Consider the following 19,452-nt stretch of genomic DNA (forward strand, 5'->3'; position numbering starts at 1 on the left):
ACTCAGGAAGTAGTGTCCTGTATTAAAGACAGTTTTATCCTAACTAAATGTGAAATGAACTCCTTCAATTCAAAGTTCATAGCTATACCCGTCTGCTTTTATTTCTTACCTGTGATGGTATATGTAACTGACAATGACTGCCAAGAGACACAGGAGAAGAATCACAGCAGTAGTATAAACAACAGGATGCAAGAGAGCAGCTGCCTGGGTGTACAGTTCAGATCCCGTCAAATCCTGAGGGGAAAAAAGCATTATTCTAGTAGCACCCTCCCGGATATGAAATACTAAAAAAATAAGTTTTTCTCAATTGACTAAAGCACACTGATAAACAAAAATCTCTCCAATTTATCCAATTTATATAAGGTTTTACACTAGTTCCCTCACATAATGCTTTGCCCCTCCTAACTACTACTGTGTGAAGTATTTACCTGTATTCTTGGTCTCCACTGTAATGTGCTATGAATTGGAATGCCAAAAATACTATGAGAACAAGCAGCCCCGCTTGCATGTGTGGCTGACTTAGAAAAAGCAACCACAGACTTCATCCTTTTGAATACCCTTCCACTCCCCTTGCATGCTCACTAGCCATTAAGGCAGACTAAAGGGCAGTTTTCTCCCATCAAAACCTAATGAGAACTCTCTAAACATTGGGAATTGCATTCAATTCCAAGTCAACAAATACAAATGGACCAAATGCTGTGCAAGGCTCTAGGGACATAATGGTAAAAGGCTGAAAGTCAGAGGAGTGATGAATGTACAATCAGATCATAACAAGGTTTGATAAGGTCACCGTGGTTATGGGAGCAAAGAGGAAGAGACAATTCTGGGATCAATAATAATAAGCAATAATGACAAATCATTTACATAGCATTTACTATAGCCCAGGCACTGGGTCAAGCACTTTACAAAGAGTACCCTAAAGGTAGAGGTATTCCTAGGCTCATTTTAGATCTTGAAAAACTGAGGCACAAGGAGGTAAAGTACACTGAGGACCAGATCCAAAACAGTGTGGCTGCAGAATTTGAGCTCCCAAACACAGAGCAGACATTGCCTCCCTAATTACCTGCCTTCTATATAAGAGACCCAAAGTGGGCTGGGATTTCTCTGCAGGATGCCATACTGGATGCACACACCAGGAGAAGCTGAACTGGGGGAGTCACAGCTGCAGATTCATCTGACACTCAGTTCTCCTAAACTGACTCCTACAGCTAAGAAAGACAGGTGGCCTTGAGAAGCAGTCACAATGGGTGTATCTCTAATCAGCAAGTACATGACACAATACCTGAAACAAGAAAGGCTACCTGAAAACAGAAAAGGAACATTGAAATGGGAGACAGCCTTGCTGGGGTAGGGAAGAAGGGGCAAATTTCCCAACAGAAGAATCAGAAGTTGACAATGTAACAATTATTGACCTAAAAAGATCCTATCAGAAAACCTTAACAACCCTATACCTTAACAAGCAATGTTAAATGATGTTTAACACAGAGCCTGACAAAACTCACAGTTATTCATGGGCATTTTATCTGGAGATACAATGTGGAAAACTGAATCCCAAATGAAACAAACTGAATGTTCTACATTATGATAAATCTCAAACTTGGAATTGGTTCGATTTATTTGATAAATACGAACCAGTGGCCCACCATGGTCAGATGCTGTGCTAAGCAAGGTGACAGGCAGGACTAAGCGGACACAGTCCCAGCCCCCGTGGAGCTTCCAGTCTGTAAACTCTTTACACAAAAAGGAAAATACTGCAGAAAAGTCTGTGACCGGCATCTCCGAACAATCTGCCCTTGTGAGCTACTCACAATAGCTAATCTGTGGTACATGGCCTCCAGGTATTTGCACTTTGTTGGAAAGCAGAGAACATTACCAGGTAAATTCAAAGAATGCTAGGGCAATGTAAATCAGTTTGATGCTAGTAAAAGTAGAGGCATTTCTTCTCAATTTCTATGAGAAGCTATTATTCTAGTACAGAATTAATAAATGAGGAAGAACTTTTAATATCTAGGATTTAACCTTCCAGATTTCTTTCATGCATTACCTACCTTTAGATTCCTCTAGGAAATGTTTAATAATATGTCACCACTTACTAGCTATATGATTTGGGTAATTACCTCTCTATACAATGGAGACATCTCTAATCAACTTGCAGGGTTTGGATAAGGGCAGAAAGAAGGCATGTAAAGGGTACAACAACCCAGTTCTTGGTAGAGAGGAACAAAATATGAGTAGCTGGACATTATCTAATAAAATTTCAGATAATGCACCAATCCAGTTCTCAAGTTATACTGTATAATGTACACTTTATTTATAAGTCAAAGTTTAAAAGAAATCAGCATTTTCCAAAAAGTCAAATAAATATGACAAAGTGTGAGAAAAAAACTGGATACTGAACACAATTAATTACATAACTCAAAGGGATGACTGGAAGAAGTTTTAAGTAGTATTTCTACTGATTGATCATGGGTGATACTGCTTTTACCAGGGGCATTTTTGGTTTTCAAAATGAACTGACCTAGCCCCAGTGCTGAAAAACACTGACCCAGAAGAAGGTATAAAAAGCAGATATTAGCAAACTTTTCTTTAAGGGTCAGATAGTATTTTAGATTTTACTGGCCAAGGAACAAGTTGAGGCTATTAAGCAGGAATGCATTAACCATTTACAACATAACCATTAAAAACTTAAAAACCATTTTTAGCTCTCAAGCAGTAAAACCCAACAAAATCAAGTGGCTGGAGTTGGCCTGTAGGCTAAATTCACAGACCCCGTGTATAAAGGAAACACAAAATACAAGAGAATATAAGAGTAATTAAGTCACTAGAGAAGACCTGAATAGTAAGTAAGTAAAACTCCTAAAACAAGAAAGAGGTAGAGCGGAAATTGAAATCAAATTATCTTCAACTATATAAGTATACAAATACAGGTTTTGTGATAATATAACCAAACACTAGCAAATATACAGTCAAAAAATGACCACTAGGAGACATCTGTGAGAATAAAAAGTAAAATTATCATTCACATTTGTGATACTGAGATAAATAAGATAAGAAAAATCTCTGTCCTCTGGAGCTCACATGACTACATTCCATAACTAAATGGGGATCTTAGTCACTCTTCGAGATGGTAAAAATTTAAGGAAATAAACTAGGAAATGAATTGAAGTTTGCCATACAAGTTAACTATACCGATAGAAAGGCTAATAGAAGGGCAGGCCATGGTGGCTAAGTGGCAAGAGTTCTCGCCTGCCATGCCGGAGATCCGGGTTTGGTTCCCGGTGCCTGCCCATATTAAAAAAAAAAAGAAAAGACTAATAGAAGACCCTCTTCTAAACCGATGCAAATGTACTAAGAAATGATGATCATGCATCTATGTGATGATGTTAAGAATTACTGATTGCATATGTAGAATGGTATGATTTCTAAATGTTGGGTTAATTTCTTTTTTTTCTTTTTTTCCGTTAATTAATAAAAAAATTTTAAAAAAATAATAAACATGGTTATTACTAAGGTTTTGAATAAACAGAAGAGTTTTTCAGTTTTTTTTGTTTACTTGATAAAGAGATTCTTACATTTATAAGGGTTACTTCTAGCCTGGGAATTACTAACTATAAAATCAATAGCAGTTTTGCATAATTCATGATCATCATGTCAATACTAGGAATACTTATAAATCGCTAATTATCTAAATTTACTGGGGATCTGGACAATGGAAAGTTGCCCAGACAAAACAAAATCTTATGGTACCCTCTGCCTGTCAGAGTATTGAAGAATAATAAAAAAAAGTTTACCAATAAAATAAAATTTAAAAATAGGCTTGAAATCAGAAATATAAAAAAACAGAACATGACTTTTTGTTGCTTTTTATTTTTTCCCCTTAAGGAACAAAGAATAATTTAAAGATCTGCTCTTATACCTCACAACATATGCAAAAATCAGTTCTGGTTGAATCATAGACCAAAATGTGAAAGATAAAATGCACTAAAGCATCTAAACGAAACAAAAGAAAATACCTTCCTGGGATTAGGGTGGGCAAAGATATTTTAAATGACACAAAGAATATCATCAAAAAAAAAAAACTAATAAATTGAACTTTATTAAAATTAAGAACCTCCATTCATAAAAAGACAACATTAAGAGAAACAGGAAAAAGGCACAGACTGGAAGAAGCAATCTACAACACATAGATCTAACAAAGGACATATATTCAGAACTCATATCAAGAGCTCCTATAAATCAATAAGGAAACAAGAAACAATCCCATTAAAAAGAGACAAGACCTGAACAGAACACAAGAACTGTTCACAAGATCTGAACAGTCACTAATTTTAAAATGCAAATTAAAACCCCACTGGTATATCACCATCAGGCTAAAAGCAAAGGCTACAATATCAAGTGTTGGCAAGGAGGTGGAAGAACTGAGTCTCTCATTACTGGTGGGACTGCAACCTGACATAACCACTTTGGAAAACTGTTTGGCATTATCTACTAAATCTAAACTATGGCTAACCTAAACCCAGCAACTCCCTCCCCGAGTGTATGTCTCCATCAGAAAACATGTACATGAATACTCACAGCAGTTTTTTCTGAAAAGCCAAAACCTAGAACCAACGCATCGGCAGTAGAATGGACAAATTTTGGTATATTCATGCCATGAATATGCAGCAATCAAAAAGAACAAATTGCTGCTACAAGAAAAATAAGACTAAATCTCAAAAATGTAATTACGGAAAAGAAGCCAGACACAAAAGAGTATACACTGTGCAATTACAATTATATGAAGTTTAAGACAGACAAAACTAAATGATGATAAAAGACATCAGAAGGGTGGTTATCTCTTGTAATGGTGACAGAAAGAAACACAAATTAGTTACCCTAGAGCAGGACGTCTTCTAAATCTTGGTCATAATGGTGGTTAAATGAGTGTATTGATGTGTAAAAATACCATAACGCCATACACTTAAGATTTGTACATTTTTCTAGATACTTCAATTTAATGAAGAAAGGAAAAAGAGGGTTGGCCTTTTTGATCACCAAGGTTACTCTAGAGAATGCATCCTAAATATACTCTATTAAATGTACAAAATGACATTACACAACATTAGAAACAACACGGGAATATTTAAACAGAAGACAGAGCACAATATTCATATGTAAAAAACAGATGAAGCTCTTTCATGCTGACGTGGGAAGATGTGAGACTGATTTAGTGGCATTATTAAGGATACAGATTCTGGAGCCAGACTGAATTCAAATCGCAATACTACCGCTAACTAGTTTTGGGGAATGTGGACTTGGCATTTAACCTCTCTCTGTCTCGGTGTCCTTGTCTGTAAAGTGGGGATGATAACAGTACCTATTTGGCATAAGGCTGCTATGATGACCAAATAAATGAGTTAATGCTTGTAATGACTTCAGAGGGATGCCTAGCACATAAAGAAAACCCAATTTCTGCTTCACTTTTTTCTGGCTTCCACTGAGACCTTAGGATATAATTCATTTTAACAGGCTGTACAACGAAACAAACTATGGTATCTACTTGAGATTTAAGGAAGAAATGTATTATTTTTCCTCATTTTTTAACACAAACATCTTCAAAGCCAAATCATAAAAAGTTTTATGGACAAAAATCTAGATTCACCATATAAAACCATATATTAAGATGGACTCATGAAAAATAAAATTTAATCTGTTTTTCAAAATAGGCTAGTGTAAGAAAAAGCTGTCAATTTCCAATTTTTAAAAGCTATTTTTCCACAGATATGACTTTAATTACTTATGAGTGTGTATGATTTCATTAACTTTGCCTTTCCATTTAATCAGCAATTCTAAAAGTCCCATATATTAACTTTATTATAATTTTGGATACAATTCCAGATACATTTCACTTCCTTACCTCTAGGTGGCACAGTTATATCTAAGAAAAGCAAAAGGAATACCTTTGAAAATAAATAGAAAAAGATCTTAGCACTGACGTTCAGCTTTAAAGAAATGTACATTACATGTTTTAAAAGATTAAAAGTATGAAAGATAAAAGAATAGCTTATTCCTTCCAGAAAAGGATTACTCTAATTTAAATAGCTTAGAAGAACAGCCAGGAAATTCAAAAATAGATCCTTTAAACTGGATTCCGATTAAGCAAAAAACAAGTTTCTCATGGTACTGGGTTGTGTCATTAGGAGTGAAGTTTATAAAACACTTTTCTTTTTGTGCATTTTGTGTTTCTTTATTTTGTCTAACTTTTTCTAGTTAACTGCTGTATACATTTCACACAATGTTGCAGCTGTTATTTCTCCTTATCACTTCAGTTTCATATATATTTTTATAATCAAAACTTGAATGAGAAAATAATTACAACCTGAAAGGAAAAAAGCTTCATACAGCGTGCTTTAATTTAAAAGGTGACTACAAGATATTAAGATGTATATGAACAAGGCTTGGACTTAAAGAAGTCAGTTACCTCCTATCTGTAAAGAGGATGCTAAAATACAAATACTAGCTTTAAGTTCCAAAGAACTATACAAATAGAGCTGAATCTAACTAGTATAGAGTTCACGCACTGCCAGTCTAAACACAAACATATCTAAGTTTGTTACTTCCAGCTGCACAAAATGTTTCAGAAATGTCACTGAAAAAAACAATGCTTTCGTTCAGCTAAATAATCTATTTATTCCTCTGCTTCGATCATGCCACACAAGGAATACCAAGTTGCAGAGCAAGACAAAAAGCAAAAATTTTGGTTTTTTTTGGAAAATTTATTAGAATTCTGACTTGCCTCAAGATCATTCTTAGGGGTAAAAACCATTTTTTTTTAAGGCAAGTAAAACTCACAGGAAGTAAATTATAGCATGTTTCAAGAGTACTCAGCATTTGATAAAATTTCTCTAAATAAGAGATTCTGAGCTGGAGCCAGAAATAAAAATACGAGTCCTCACTTCCAAACTCACCTCAAACCAATTTTAAGAAATGACTTTCAGAAATACAAGATTAATTTCTTAATCTCATCAGTAATTACTTCATCTATACTCTAAATACATATATATTCCATGATGTATTTTATAATAACTATATTATAAAATCAACACTAGCATGGCTAATTTCCTAATTAGCTGACTCGGAAATGTGAATTCATTTCAATATCTTATTAATAAAAAAGACATCATGTTTCTGCACATGGAAAACTAATAATTACGTTATCGGGAAGATTTGTAGGTATTAACAATGGTGAATAACAGAAAAACAACATTAGAGCTGTTGGCATTAAAATTGAAAAGATATTATTTGTAGTAATACTGTCACCTGGAGTTGACTAAGCTGCAATTATTCTCATTACTCTAAATTCAAAAGGAGTCTAAAAATTTTGACACACAGTGGGAAAAGGCACAAGACGTCAAAGTAAGAGTATCTTTTCTCACTATTCACCGAGTACGACTGGGCATATCAATCACTCTATGTTGCAAAAGTTGGACTCCAAATTTTAAGAACTTCAAAGTCTACCTGGAACTGATTCACTAAGTTTACTGAAAATTCTTATACTAAATTCAGTCTCATATATTTCACTGCAGTTGGTGGCAAATGCAATTTCCCTTTAAAATTATGTAACATCGCCTCTTACATAATTAAAGGGAGCCATTTATGTTGTTAAAAGTTAAAATTCTTCACTTGAGCTTAATTATGCAGAGAAGAAAATCAAATAATTATGCCTAGGGAAAAAAAAAACACAAAAACTTAGTGTTTATGCATAAAATTAACAACTGCCATACCATTAAAACCGCATAGTTACTAAGGGAGTAGCACTGAATTGTAGTGATATTTTCATCTGAGTAGAGTATATGGCACCCATCTGACTTCCAGCCGCCTTGTCCATTCAGCAAATCAAAATCCCATTGGGCTGCGATGGCATCTGCTCCGTGTGCAATTCGACGCAGCGTCACATTAACAGGGATAGGGTGGGTATCTATGCTCACACCATCTGGAGAAAATGGGAAATAAAAATAATTCTGGAACAAACTTCAGAAACAATTAAATAGCAACTTATACACTAATGGGTATTCTGCAGTATCTTCTTTTTCACGAGTGACTCAACCCGAGAAAGTACAAAAAAATAAGCATTTCTAGGACAGAGAATAAAGCCACAATGTCTGGTAACTTCAGGGAAACAACATGCTCCACACAAACCTATTTTTGTGAGAATCACGGGGGTAACCACTGTGCGTCGTTTTCCATCATCAGCCAAGTTTGTTGAATTTCCAGTTGCTGGGAAAAGCTTCCCATTGCGGAATGCAATGAGTTGAAGCTTGTATAGAGAGTCATCAGTTGGTCGGACTTCTCTTTTTTGCTTTGGTGAGAAAAGGGAAGGAGGGAGCTGAATAGAAGCCTCCACAATAGTATTCTGAGAACACATAAACAAAACCAAAGAAAGATTGCCATATTAGTTTACAGAAAGCAGAAAGAATATTTTAGATCTAGTTATGAAGGTTTTCACATTCTTTGAAAAAGTCTATACATGTAACATTTACTAGTTAAAACAACTGGTTAAGTGAAATGTCTGAATACCACGTAATAGCACAGATCAAAAGCAGTGTACAATAAAGAGAAATGTAAACTCACCATATACTGCTTATGTAGGTTAACATTTGAACAGATCAAGAATCTTAGCATGACTCTGTATGCCAATTTTACAATGACACAATAAGGTAAATGACCACTAATAAAGCATATCACAAATGTAAACATAGTTAAAGATTATGGAACTTTAATGTGATTTATGATGCACTCAGATTCAAAAAAAAACACTACATACAAAAAAAGAAAGAAAATGCACAAACATAATAGAAGTTTAGAGTCAGAGAAACTTTTATTTTAACAGAAACTTCCCTAAGACTAATAAAACAAAAGAGTCAATGTTTTACTTTAGGAAAAGATAAAAACAGGTAGTAATAACCGAAAATGCTAAGTGATCACTAACTGTTTCTCAGATTTCTTGGTTAGGGATTTTTACACTATTATTCAGCATTCAGTTAAAAAAAAAATACACCAAGAATCTAAATAAATCAACTATGAGAGAAAAATTTCGATTGCAAGAACTTAATATAAAGTCTTTTCTCTGAGCCACTATCCTCTCTCCCTCACTCCAATCCAACCTTCATATCACCAAAAAATTTCATCTTTAGACACAAATCTGATCATGTTATTCCAGTTAAGAAACAGATCTGTTCATGTTATTCCAGTTTAAACAGTACCTTGGTTCTCCAAAGTTTAGGGAATACTTCTGAATATCTTAGAATGGATTACAATTTGCCTAAAATCTATTTCTCAAATTCAACTCCTATTCCACAATCAGCCACGCAAAATTTATCAATTTTTGAGACCTCCTATGCTCTTTTCATGCCTCTGTGCATGCTATACTTGTCAGCTACTCTAGCTGAAATGTTCTACTTTTCTTTTATCTGGCGAATTCTTGAACTCAACAAATCTGATTTTTAGAAAAATAATTCTGTTGGGAATGTAAAGGACAGAACAGAATGAGCAAGGCTGGCAGTCAGAAGAAAGACTGTAAAGTCCTTAAAATTCAGATGTTTTAGATGATTAATTACGTCTCCTTAGTACACTGTTTTACAGCCACTTATGCCCTCTTCTGGACTCACAGCAATCTACACCCATCACTTGGGTAATTAATACTTGTGCATCACAATGTAACTTACTGTTCCTCTAACTGGAGTATGGGGTTTTTAAATGCAGACAATTTCATTTATTTTGGGACCTGCCCCATGTTAATAAATAGTTCTTTGCATTTGCATTTGATGCATTTGCATTTTAGGCTCAATGTTTATAGAATAAAAATCTGTCACGTGTTTTTTTTTTTAAAATAATTAAGACTTTATTTAAGCAAATGATTTAATTTAGAATTAAATTCTTACAATAATGCTGGATTGTTCTCATAAATATTCAGCAAGTAAAAATATTTCAGAAGTCTGAATGCTGGCAGTATGAATATTATTTTAAAAGATGCCAAGAAAATATATAGAAGAAATTGTTTTACCTAAGAAGATGCATAAAATGGTTTCTACTAATTCTCACTCACAAATATAAACTAATAGGGAGGCAAAGCTGATCGCAAGCTCATTTGCTTGTCCAGTAAATTTCTATTAAATATATAAATTTCTCTTGACAGACTGATTAATAAACTCAAGTACTATAACATTCACAGGGTAATTTTGTTTGGGGCACAAAATGACTAGAAAAGTAAAGGATATCTGTGTAGTGTTGTTAATGACAAATCAAGAGTTGATTTTTTAGAAAGTCTTACTTAACACTATCTAAAAGAGAGTTTAAAAGGGAATAATTGTAAATTCTAGAAACCAAAAAGGTCTTCTACACAAGTTAAACCTGCTAAAACCAAACAAATACAAACAATTAAACCAAAACCTAGTGAACAGTTCACTGAGGGATAACAACTAGTACCTACTTATAGCTTCTAAAATAAACTTTGGAGTCATTCTCCAATAAAAACCATTACTCAATAACATAATTATAGGTTTCCCAGGGAGTGGCCTAGGGGCACTGGAGAGGCAAACTTCTGCTCTACCAACAATGTTTAGATTTTTATATTAAGCATATAATATTTATAATATTTAATTCCTTAAAAGAAGTGCCGATTATTATTTATGGAGAGGTTATAAATTTAATTTTAAAAATCACCAAGGAATACTTATTTGTTAAATTGATCCTAATTATACCTTTTGTCACTTTGGCTGAAGGCAAGCAATACAAACTTTATAATTTTGTGTAACCACATTCATTTCAAAATGAATGGATTATAGCAACTGAAATATATGTAAATATACGAGTGAAAGCTAATAAATTGGAAAATCTTTTTTAAAATCCTACAGGAAATACAAGCTTGGGGATTCTAATTTTTATTATTGAAAGGGCACATGGGGAGAAAAAATGTGAAAGGGGAGGGAAAATATGTCAAACAAGAATTCAAGATTCAGGTTCCAGCTTTGCCACTTGCCAGCGAGTTAACACTACACAATTTGTTATACTGTAAAACACAGCTAACCGTCTTTCCAACTTCATGACCAAAAAAGCTCCCACATATAAGATGCTATGAAGGAGATGTACAGAGTATTAGGTGAAAAGTAAGGAACAGAAATAAAAGAGATGGGGTGGAAAGGAGAGGACTGAAGGGTTGTTTTAAGAGGTCTTGGAGATAACACTTTTTCTGGGACTTATAACAAACTATTACAGAGCTGGGGAGAGGGGAAGATGAGGAGGGGAGCAGGGCATTCTAGCAGAAGAATGAGCATAAGCTTGGCCTAAGAATGGCCTGGTGGCTGGGAGAAGAGCCAATGAAGTTTATACTGGACAAAAGGGAGAGGAGGAGAGGAGAACTATGGGGCTGGAGGAGAGGGCAAAAGCCAGACAATGCTAATAAGACAACCTCTGGAGACATGGAAGTATTTTGCTGGGGAGACTTACAAAGTCAATTTCCATTTGGGGTAGCTCCGGGGCATAATACTTAACCACTGAGATGGCACCAGCATTGACAATCAGAAGGGCCTCTGCAGAGGGAAGGTTACTAGAGGCCTTGTGCCCTGCAGGCGCTGGTCTTTTAGTTCCAAATTCATGGAAAAGTCCAAAACTGTGGAATGCAGAAGGACCAGCAGGACTAAAGGAAAACTCAAGGCGTGGGACACAGTTAGCTATTGGCTAAATGATGATGAGTACGTGTGAGTCAAACGTCAGCCCTATGTAAACCAATCTATACAAGACAGATAAATTTTAAGAAATAGCCTAGAGACACAGACTCAGAGGTTACAACTGTTTGGGCAATAAAGGATGGGAGTGCAAACAAGGCAGAGGTGGTACAGAGAAAAGGATATAGACTCAAGAAATATATAGGCAACAAATCAAGCAAGACACCTACTGATAACTAAGAACAAACTTTTTACAGGTATAATTTTATATAGTAATGTATTTTCCCATTTCAGGATACAATAATGCAATCAAGTTATCAGATGTTCAAGTTGTCTACTTAGTGAATTCAAGGTATTGAAGAATTGTAAGCATGCACAGAAAAAGTAGAAATTGCTCTTGATATGCAAGTTAGAAACGTAAAGAAAACTTTACATTAAAGCACTAAAGTTTAAGTATATATCTTCTGCTTCTTCAACATTTAAACTTTAATTAATTGTTTGTTTCACAGGGATAAGTTCCTTTTTCACTCAAATCTGAGGGTGTTCACTTAACGCTTTCTACTTTAGACAGGTAGAAACTCTCCTCAGCCAGAGGGACAGATTGTGAAATTGATGAAATGTAAGACTTCATCATTTTTAATCCCTTTCAACCAACTGTGATCATATAAGACAGAAGAGTTCATCAATTTTAAGTACTCCTTAAAACACACACCTTTCTCTCATGGGCTTGTGTGCATTGCCGTTTCTGTGCCATCTGTGGTGTGTTTTCACCAATAAAAGGCATATAAGGAAAGTTGAGTTGGCAGGGGCCAAGAGTAACAAATGAATCTTGTCAATTTTCCTCTGAATATATGATATAAAGTATATATATTATCAGTAGACATTCTGACCTAGTTGATTGCTTTTGGCAGTGAGTAAAGTTGAGCTATTTCAAAATGTAGCAGATTGCCTCTCCTTATGAAAATCACCCGCGTAAAGTATGACAAAATATATTACTCATTCATTCATTGATTCATTCATTCAATATTTACTGAGTGTCCACAGAATATGAGAACACCCCACATCAATTTGATCAATTATAAAGCAGCCTTAAAATGGCTAGAATACTGCTCCTGATATATTTCAGGGACAAAATCCAAAACAAAGAAAGAACTGTGTAATTTTAAAAAGCACAAGATAATACAATCATACATGCTCACTTGAAGCTAAATGAAAATATGTGTTGGAGTTGTGCCTCTGCTACTTGCTACTAAGTATTTTCATAAAACACTTTCAAACCCCCAATTTTAAAAAAATCAACATTACTTTTCTTTCGTTTGCTGCAAATACAACATATTTTTTAAAGATGTATACTATATTTGCACTTTTTTTTTACCTAAGTCTTGAAACACAGCTTGTCTGATTAAATGTCTGGTCTCAGGGCCAACTCTCTGTTAGGAAGAGCAGACACAGGTGCCTACAGCCCACAATGATTTTAGGGGCCCATGAAAATGTCTTAGTATTATTTAAAATTAGAAGCAAAAAAAGAAAGAAAGGAACTTTTAGGTCGAAGGAAATGTTTAAAAATGTAATGTTAATAAATTCATCTTTGATGTCAACAAAGCCTAAAATATATATGTTTTTATTGGAGCAAATGGCCCACAAAGGCAAAAATGCTTAGAGGCTACAAAAGTCATAACTTTGCCCTTCCTGGTCTGATTTTATTTTTAAAAAATAATAAAATGAAATAAACTTCTAATAAAGCTATTTTGCCAAGAAAAACATTTTGTGCACTCTAATTAAACTGTTAAGACTTAAATGATTATAGAATATAACATACCTTTAGTGCCAGACTTGAAAATGTATTTGAAACATTGCACTTAAAGCTCAGCTGTTTATCGAGGTTTCCATCTGGATCCCGCCTCCCAAAATCAGAAAGTCCAGTACGGTCAGAGGCTGCCACTTTCTGGAACACGGTACAGGTCATCCCAGTAAAACCAGTAGCCTTGATGACATAAGCTTCCAGGGCAATATTGGGTGAATACTTCAAAAGTCAATCAAACAGGCGTTATAAGAGATTTAGAAGACATGGGAAAGCACCTTCAAAGATTTTTCAAACACAAAACACTATACCTAAGGCAAAACAGAAAGTTTTAATAAATAAAAACACTGGAAGAGTAAAGGAAGGTACTAGAATGAAAAGATGTCCTAAAATGGAAAGAAGACTAATATAAAGAGGAAAAGAACTTGTCACAAAAGAAAGAAGGTAGATATACTTTAGAAGTCAATCAAAAAAATTTGGAGAGCTAATTGCAGGAAACTATAAGCCAAAATGGGAAGTTTCTTATTAAAAAAAAAACAACGAATGAACAATCAATGTATCCTTGTGATCATTTGTAGGAGGAAAGAAGGGTAGGTATTAGGATTTGGGAAATATGCTTACAAGTCACCTTGTCCAACACTTCATGCCATATGTACATTTTCCTTTTTTACAGGGAGATTAAGTTCACTCTATACATTAAGTCCCATCAAGAAAACAATGCAGACTCACTCCAAAGCTTTCTTCAGAAAAGGAAGGCAGGGGCTAGTTCAAGTAGTGGTAAACAAACAGACTCAAAAAGCAAATAAGTTAAGAAGATGCACCTGGAAAAGGTGGCACCTGTCTCAATAGAGTTAAAGAAATTCTAGAGTGAGACAGAATGGTAGGGTCCACCAAAATGGATGGTGGGCCCACACAGAGGACCCACCAGGCCTCCAGGCTGGGGGCCTGCCAACATCGTCCCCATCCATGAGAATCCACCAGAGAGAAGGAGTACGCCGACAAGCCTCACTCCACATCTGGCTAGTGGACAGAACCCACTGTAAGTTCTAACTATAGCATGGAATCCTTTTTTTCTTTAACGATGACTGTATATGTTTGCCATATAGGTGAGGTATCACTCTAAACACCACACACTGGCAACGTCTTCTTGTTTGCTTTTTATTTTAAGCATGGGTCTTGGATGCAAGGTGTTTAGAATCTACAGGAAGATATAAATTTAAAAATATAAAAGGTAAAGAATTTGGCAAGTATTACCTACATGGCAGAAAATAACTGATGGTTTCTAAACTTTTCAGTTCTAAAGCATCTTTGCAGTTGCCTCACAGATTATACACAGCGGGAAAAAAACTCTATAAATAAATTGTATTATGGACTGATCATCTATATTCCATTTTCTTTATGAAGCAAGGACACATCAACAGCCACCAGAGCTTCTGATGAGTTCATGGAAACTCAGTAAAAAAGAAATCTGTCATTTTGAGGTGCCCTTGAAAGTCATATCATCTTTGCTTACTGGACATAAATGTACAATTTATTAGAACCTTTTCTACACGTTGAAATGGGTTCAAATAGGATTACGTGCCCTTGGGCTTTTAGAAGAACAAGGAAAGTTCAGAGGAAGGAGAAAGTTCTTTGGGCTAAGTAATATAACAAGGCTAAAGAATGGGATTTAAAATGGACTTAAATATCTGGGAAGGACCAAGTGTGGGCCTAAAAATGGCAAGCTATAGTCTCAGGTAAGGTCATGACCTTGAGTGAGAAATTACCCTGACCCATGTGGCAGACAGGAGCATGCTAGGTTTCCCTTTTATTAATTTTTCAGAAAAAATGATCCTGAACTCAATTCAAAAGGGACAATGAAATACCATATCATCAGAAAAGGTCCCAGAAACCAATAGAAAAACAGTAACCTTGAATTGTATAAAATCACAGGACAAACTGTAGAATATTGCATGAAACTAGATTAAAATAATTAGGAAATCAGAAACATAGACTAGATCAGAGTAAGACTGAGAAGGTAATGGTACACTATTCAGTGCATATTTTAGATAAAAAACTAAGCTGTAAATTTATTTACAAACAACTCAATATAGGAAAAATAAAATTTAATAAAACTATTTAATTTAGTGATTAAATAAAAATAACTCATTATCCCAAGAACAGAAATGACGGAAAATACCAATAGGTTAGTGAAACGTTGGAGGGCATTCCAGTGTCCTCTGGAGACTGAGCTAAGCAACCAGGCACTGTCTCAAAACATCCACTGGGGCTCAAGACAAAATATGAGCTGGGTCAGAGTGTGGCCACGTATGTGCCAGTATGACAATACTACATTTCTTATTTTTGTTGTAGAAAGAATTTCAATATGTTAGAGGGTGATAACCATTCGAAGTACATATTGAGAGAATTTTCCAATCACATGAGAACAGGTTACTCAAAACGAAATTAACTTTTAAAATGTTTTAGAAAGGGAAAATCTATACTAATCAGCAATAACAGAAAATATCCAACCCACAGTGAAGAGACATCTCTTTTGGGACAGTTGCTTTAAATGAATTTTTTTCTTAGATTTCAATGGCAATGTTACACTCACTGTTGAATAAACATGAGCTCCATTGGCTAGTCGGTATGTGGCGATTTGCTGCAGACACTGGACAATTCGACTGCAGGCTTTAGCTTCCCTCTGTGCCAGCCACAGGACGCGCTCATCCGCCAACATGATGTTACTTGCAATGTCAACCATCACGTCACCTAGCTAGCAGGCATGCGGGAGGAAAAATAGAGCTCTTTAAAACCAACACAGGCAGTTCTGTATAATCAAAATCCAGATGAGACACCGAGATTGGCCTCCAGACTAAATTTCCATGTGAAAATCCAACAGGCACTTACTTGTTTCTTATTAAAACGTTTTTAGATCTGAATATCATATTCAATTATGATCATTGGCAATATGTGGTTCAAAACGGTGTATTTAAATAACCACTAAATCACTGGAGAAAAGATGGATGCGTGGCTTCTCAAATTGAGAAAAAGAAACGCAAATCAAGGGAAAGAAAAGAAACAGAAAAAAATGATCTCGATTCTTAGCTTGGAAAATCATTTTCCTGACAACACATACAGCTTTTTAAACTGTAGATATAAATAGTTATCCTTTTTTTACTGGACAAGATCTAAGTTTGATTATTACTAAGAAACAATATACACTGCCTATCAATAAACTTTTCTAACTGCTTTCTTTGACATGTTCAAAATTCTGGACAGGTCCGACTCCTGTGAGTTCCCTGTATGCACTGTGCTAATCACACCTCTGTGCATTTGCACACACATTTTCCTCTACCTCAAATGACTCCTGCTCCCCTTTCCACCCCAACTCAATGAATTCTTTAACACCTAATGCCACAAAATAAATGGATCCTAAGAGGTGCTCATTTTTCCACTGCTTCTATTATTTGTTTCATATATTATACTCTTTTTATTAGTTCAATTTATAACTCACAGGTGTAAAAGTAAATCAGGCAGTGCCAGGGAAATGTCAACTGAATATTATTTACACTGACTGTACATCCCACGTGACAGAAAGGGAACCAATGTTCCAGGGCTAACAAGACATACGGGTGTCGGCGGGTGGAGATGGGTGGGGCTTGTGTTGGCAGAATAGAGAGATCTTTGGTAGAAAGAACAAACAAGGCCTGCAGAAATAGGATCAGAGGATTTACAAGCTGACCAACCCTCTAATCAAGAAATAAGCGTCAAAGGCACTAAGTCCCCAGTCGGAAAGCCAAGGCTGTTTTAGTAGATGCCTTTTGGTCACCCCAAAAGATCCCATCTGAGATTTTCAACCCCACTCCTCATCCAGGACTCCTCACAGGATGACTAATCACTATGACTGAGGTGAGTATGGAAAAAGTTTAGTCCATCACACCACGCTTTTCTTCACAAAGAAGACATGCCTGTGGAAATCCACTGGACTCCAACACTAGAACCGTGGGAGAAGCAAGCACAGTGACTAAGAACAGGACTTCAGCTCCTGGCCAACCACTAACTGACACAGATGCTTAGCAACTAGGTATCTCAGTTTCCCTATCTGCAAAATGGAGATAATCATAGTCCTGTCTTTTCTGAATATTGTGAGGACTAAGTTCCAATTATAAATACAAAGCTTCTGAAATGTTTCCTGGTACATGGTAAGCACTAAAAGAAGCATTAGCTCTTCTCTTATCTTATTGTTCCTTTTTTTGATCATTAAACCCAAGAAACAGGCCTCTCTCTGAAGGTAACAGAGAGTAGACACTCTACTAGAAATAGTAACAGGTGCATTTTTGAAGTTTTTGTTCATATATAATTAGGGCAGACATATCTGGCAAAACTTCTACTTCCTCCTTTGTAAAGTGCCACCCCCACAATCAAAAAAATAGTTAACTGCCTTTATACTGCATTTGTCACACTGTATTGCAATTACTTCTTCATTTTACCTCCAATTACAAACACTCTGAGGCAAGAACAACACAATTTACGTATATATTATATCGTTATATCTTTATTGACAAATCTTCACACACATACATTCCAGACAACATGGTATACAATCAATGGCTCATATCATCACACAGTTATATATTCATCACCATGATCATTTTTAGAACATTTGCATCACTCCAAAAAAAGAAAAAGAAAAAACTCATACATACCATATATTTTACCCCTCCTTCTCACTGACCACTAGTGTTTCCATCTACCCAGTTTATTCTACCTGTTGCCCCTTATTATTTATTTATTTTTCATCCATTCTTTTTTTTTTTAACTCATCTGTCCATACCCTGGATAAAAGGAAAAGGAGCAATAGACACAAAGTTTTCATAATCACACAGTCATATTTTGAAAGTTATATCTTTATACAGTCATCTTCAAGAATCAAGGCTACTTAGACACAGCTCAACAGTTTCAGGTATTTCTCTCCAGCCACTCCAATACACCATAAATTAAAAAGGGATATCTATATAATGCATAAGAATAACCTCAAGGATAACCTCTCGACTCTGAAATCTCTCACCCGCTGAAACTTTATTTTATTTCTCCCTTTTGGTCAAGAAGTCTTTCTCAATCCCTTGGTGCCGACTCCTGACTATCCCGGGATTTCTGTCCCACTTTGCCAGGGAGATTTACACTTCTGGTAGTCACGTCCCACACAGGTAACTCCTCAGAGCTCACCTGCTGAGTTTATATCATTATTGACTCATATAATTCCTGGTATAGAACACAATATCTATACATATTCACATACTCACTGTCTAATAAGCCAGACACTAATGGGCAGTGTAAGAAACAGACAAGCTCTATTTTGGAGTTTATAATCTAGTGAAGAAAACAAAAAACATGCAAGTAAATAGTTTTTAAAAGGGTATTCAGTTTGTGTAAGTGAGTGCTAGGATGGAAATAAGATGGAGAGTGATGAGATTTAACACAAACACCCTATTTTAGTGGACCCACACATTCTGGCATTTCCCCCAAGACAGTACCATCAATTGACAAAGAATTAAGAAGAGCCTATAACCAAGCTTTACACAGTCCTGAGCCTGTCCACTTCATACAACTCATGAAACGTTAACATTCTAGCATCTTGTTCTATAACAAAGAAATACGGGAGTAAATTTCATTCTACCAGAAGCCCTTATTTCTGGACTTTATAAATAAGGGTAGTAACTTTCCTATGTATCGATTACTGTCTATGCCAATCAGCAGTTTATGTGGTGGTTGGAATAGTAAACTCTACCTCTTAATGGGAATTCAGAGTAAGTGGAACAATTTGGTTAAGTTATTGTCTATTATTCTTACTTAGATTATTTCAATTTTTTCCTCAAAAAAAGAAACAGGTATAAGAGATCATGTAGAAAAATATACTCTATGGCCATCAGAAAAGAAATTCCACTTAGCTAAAATATAAACAAGTGA

At 35.4% G+C, this 19,452-nt stretch overlaps 1 protein-coding gene across 1 annotated transcript in view; it reads right to left on the minus strand.

The window, feature by feature from the left end:
* ADGRA3 (adhesion G protein-coupled receptor A3) overlaps positions 1–19,452 on the minus strand; it is a 155,457-nt gene that overhangs the window by 23,891 nt on the left and 112,114 nt on the right. The window contains exons 11-15 of the mRNA XM_077136508.1: positions 16,097–16,258; positions 13,522–13,725; positions 8,179–8,392; positions 7,764–7,972; positions 110–234 (exon numbers count right to left, since the gene is read on the minus strand). Coding sequence (XP_076992623.1) covers positions 110–234; positions 7,764–7,972; positions 8,179–8,392; positions 13,522–13,725; positions 16,097–16,258 — 914 coding nt within the window. The remainder of the gene's footprint in view (positions 1–109; positions 235–7,763; positions 7,973–8,178; positions 8,393–13,521; positions 13,726–16,096; positions 16,259–19,452) is intronic.

The sequence above is a fragment of the Tamandua tetradactyla genome, chromosome 19 (genome assembly GCF_023851605.1).
Source record: "Tamandua tetradactyla isolate mTamTet1 chromosome 19, mTamTet1.pri, whole genome shotgun sequence".
NCBI lineage: Eukaryota > Metazoa > Chordata > Mammalia > Pilosa > Myrmecophagidae > Tamandua > Tamandua tetradactyla.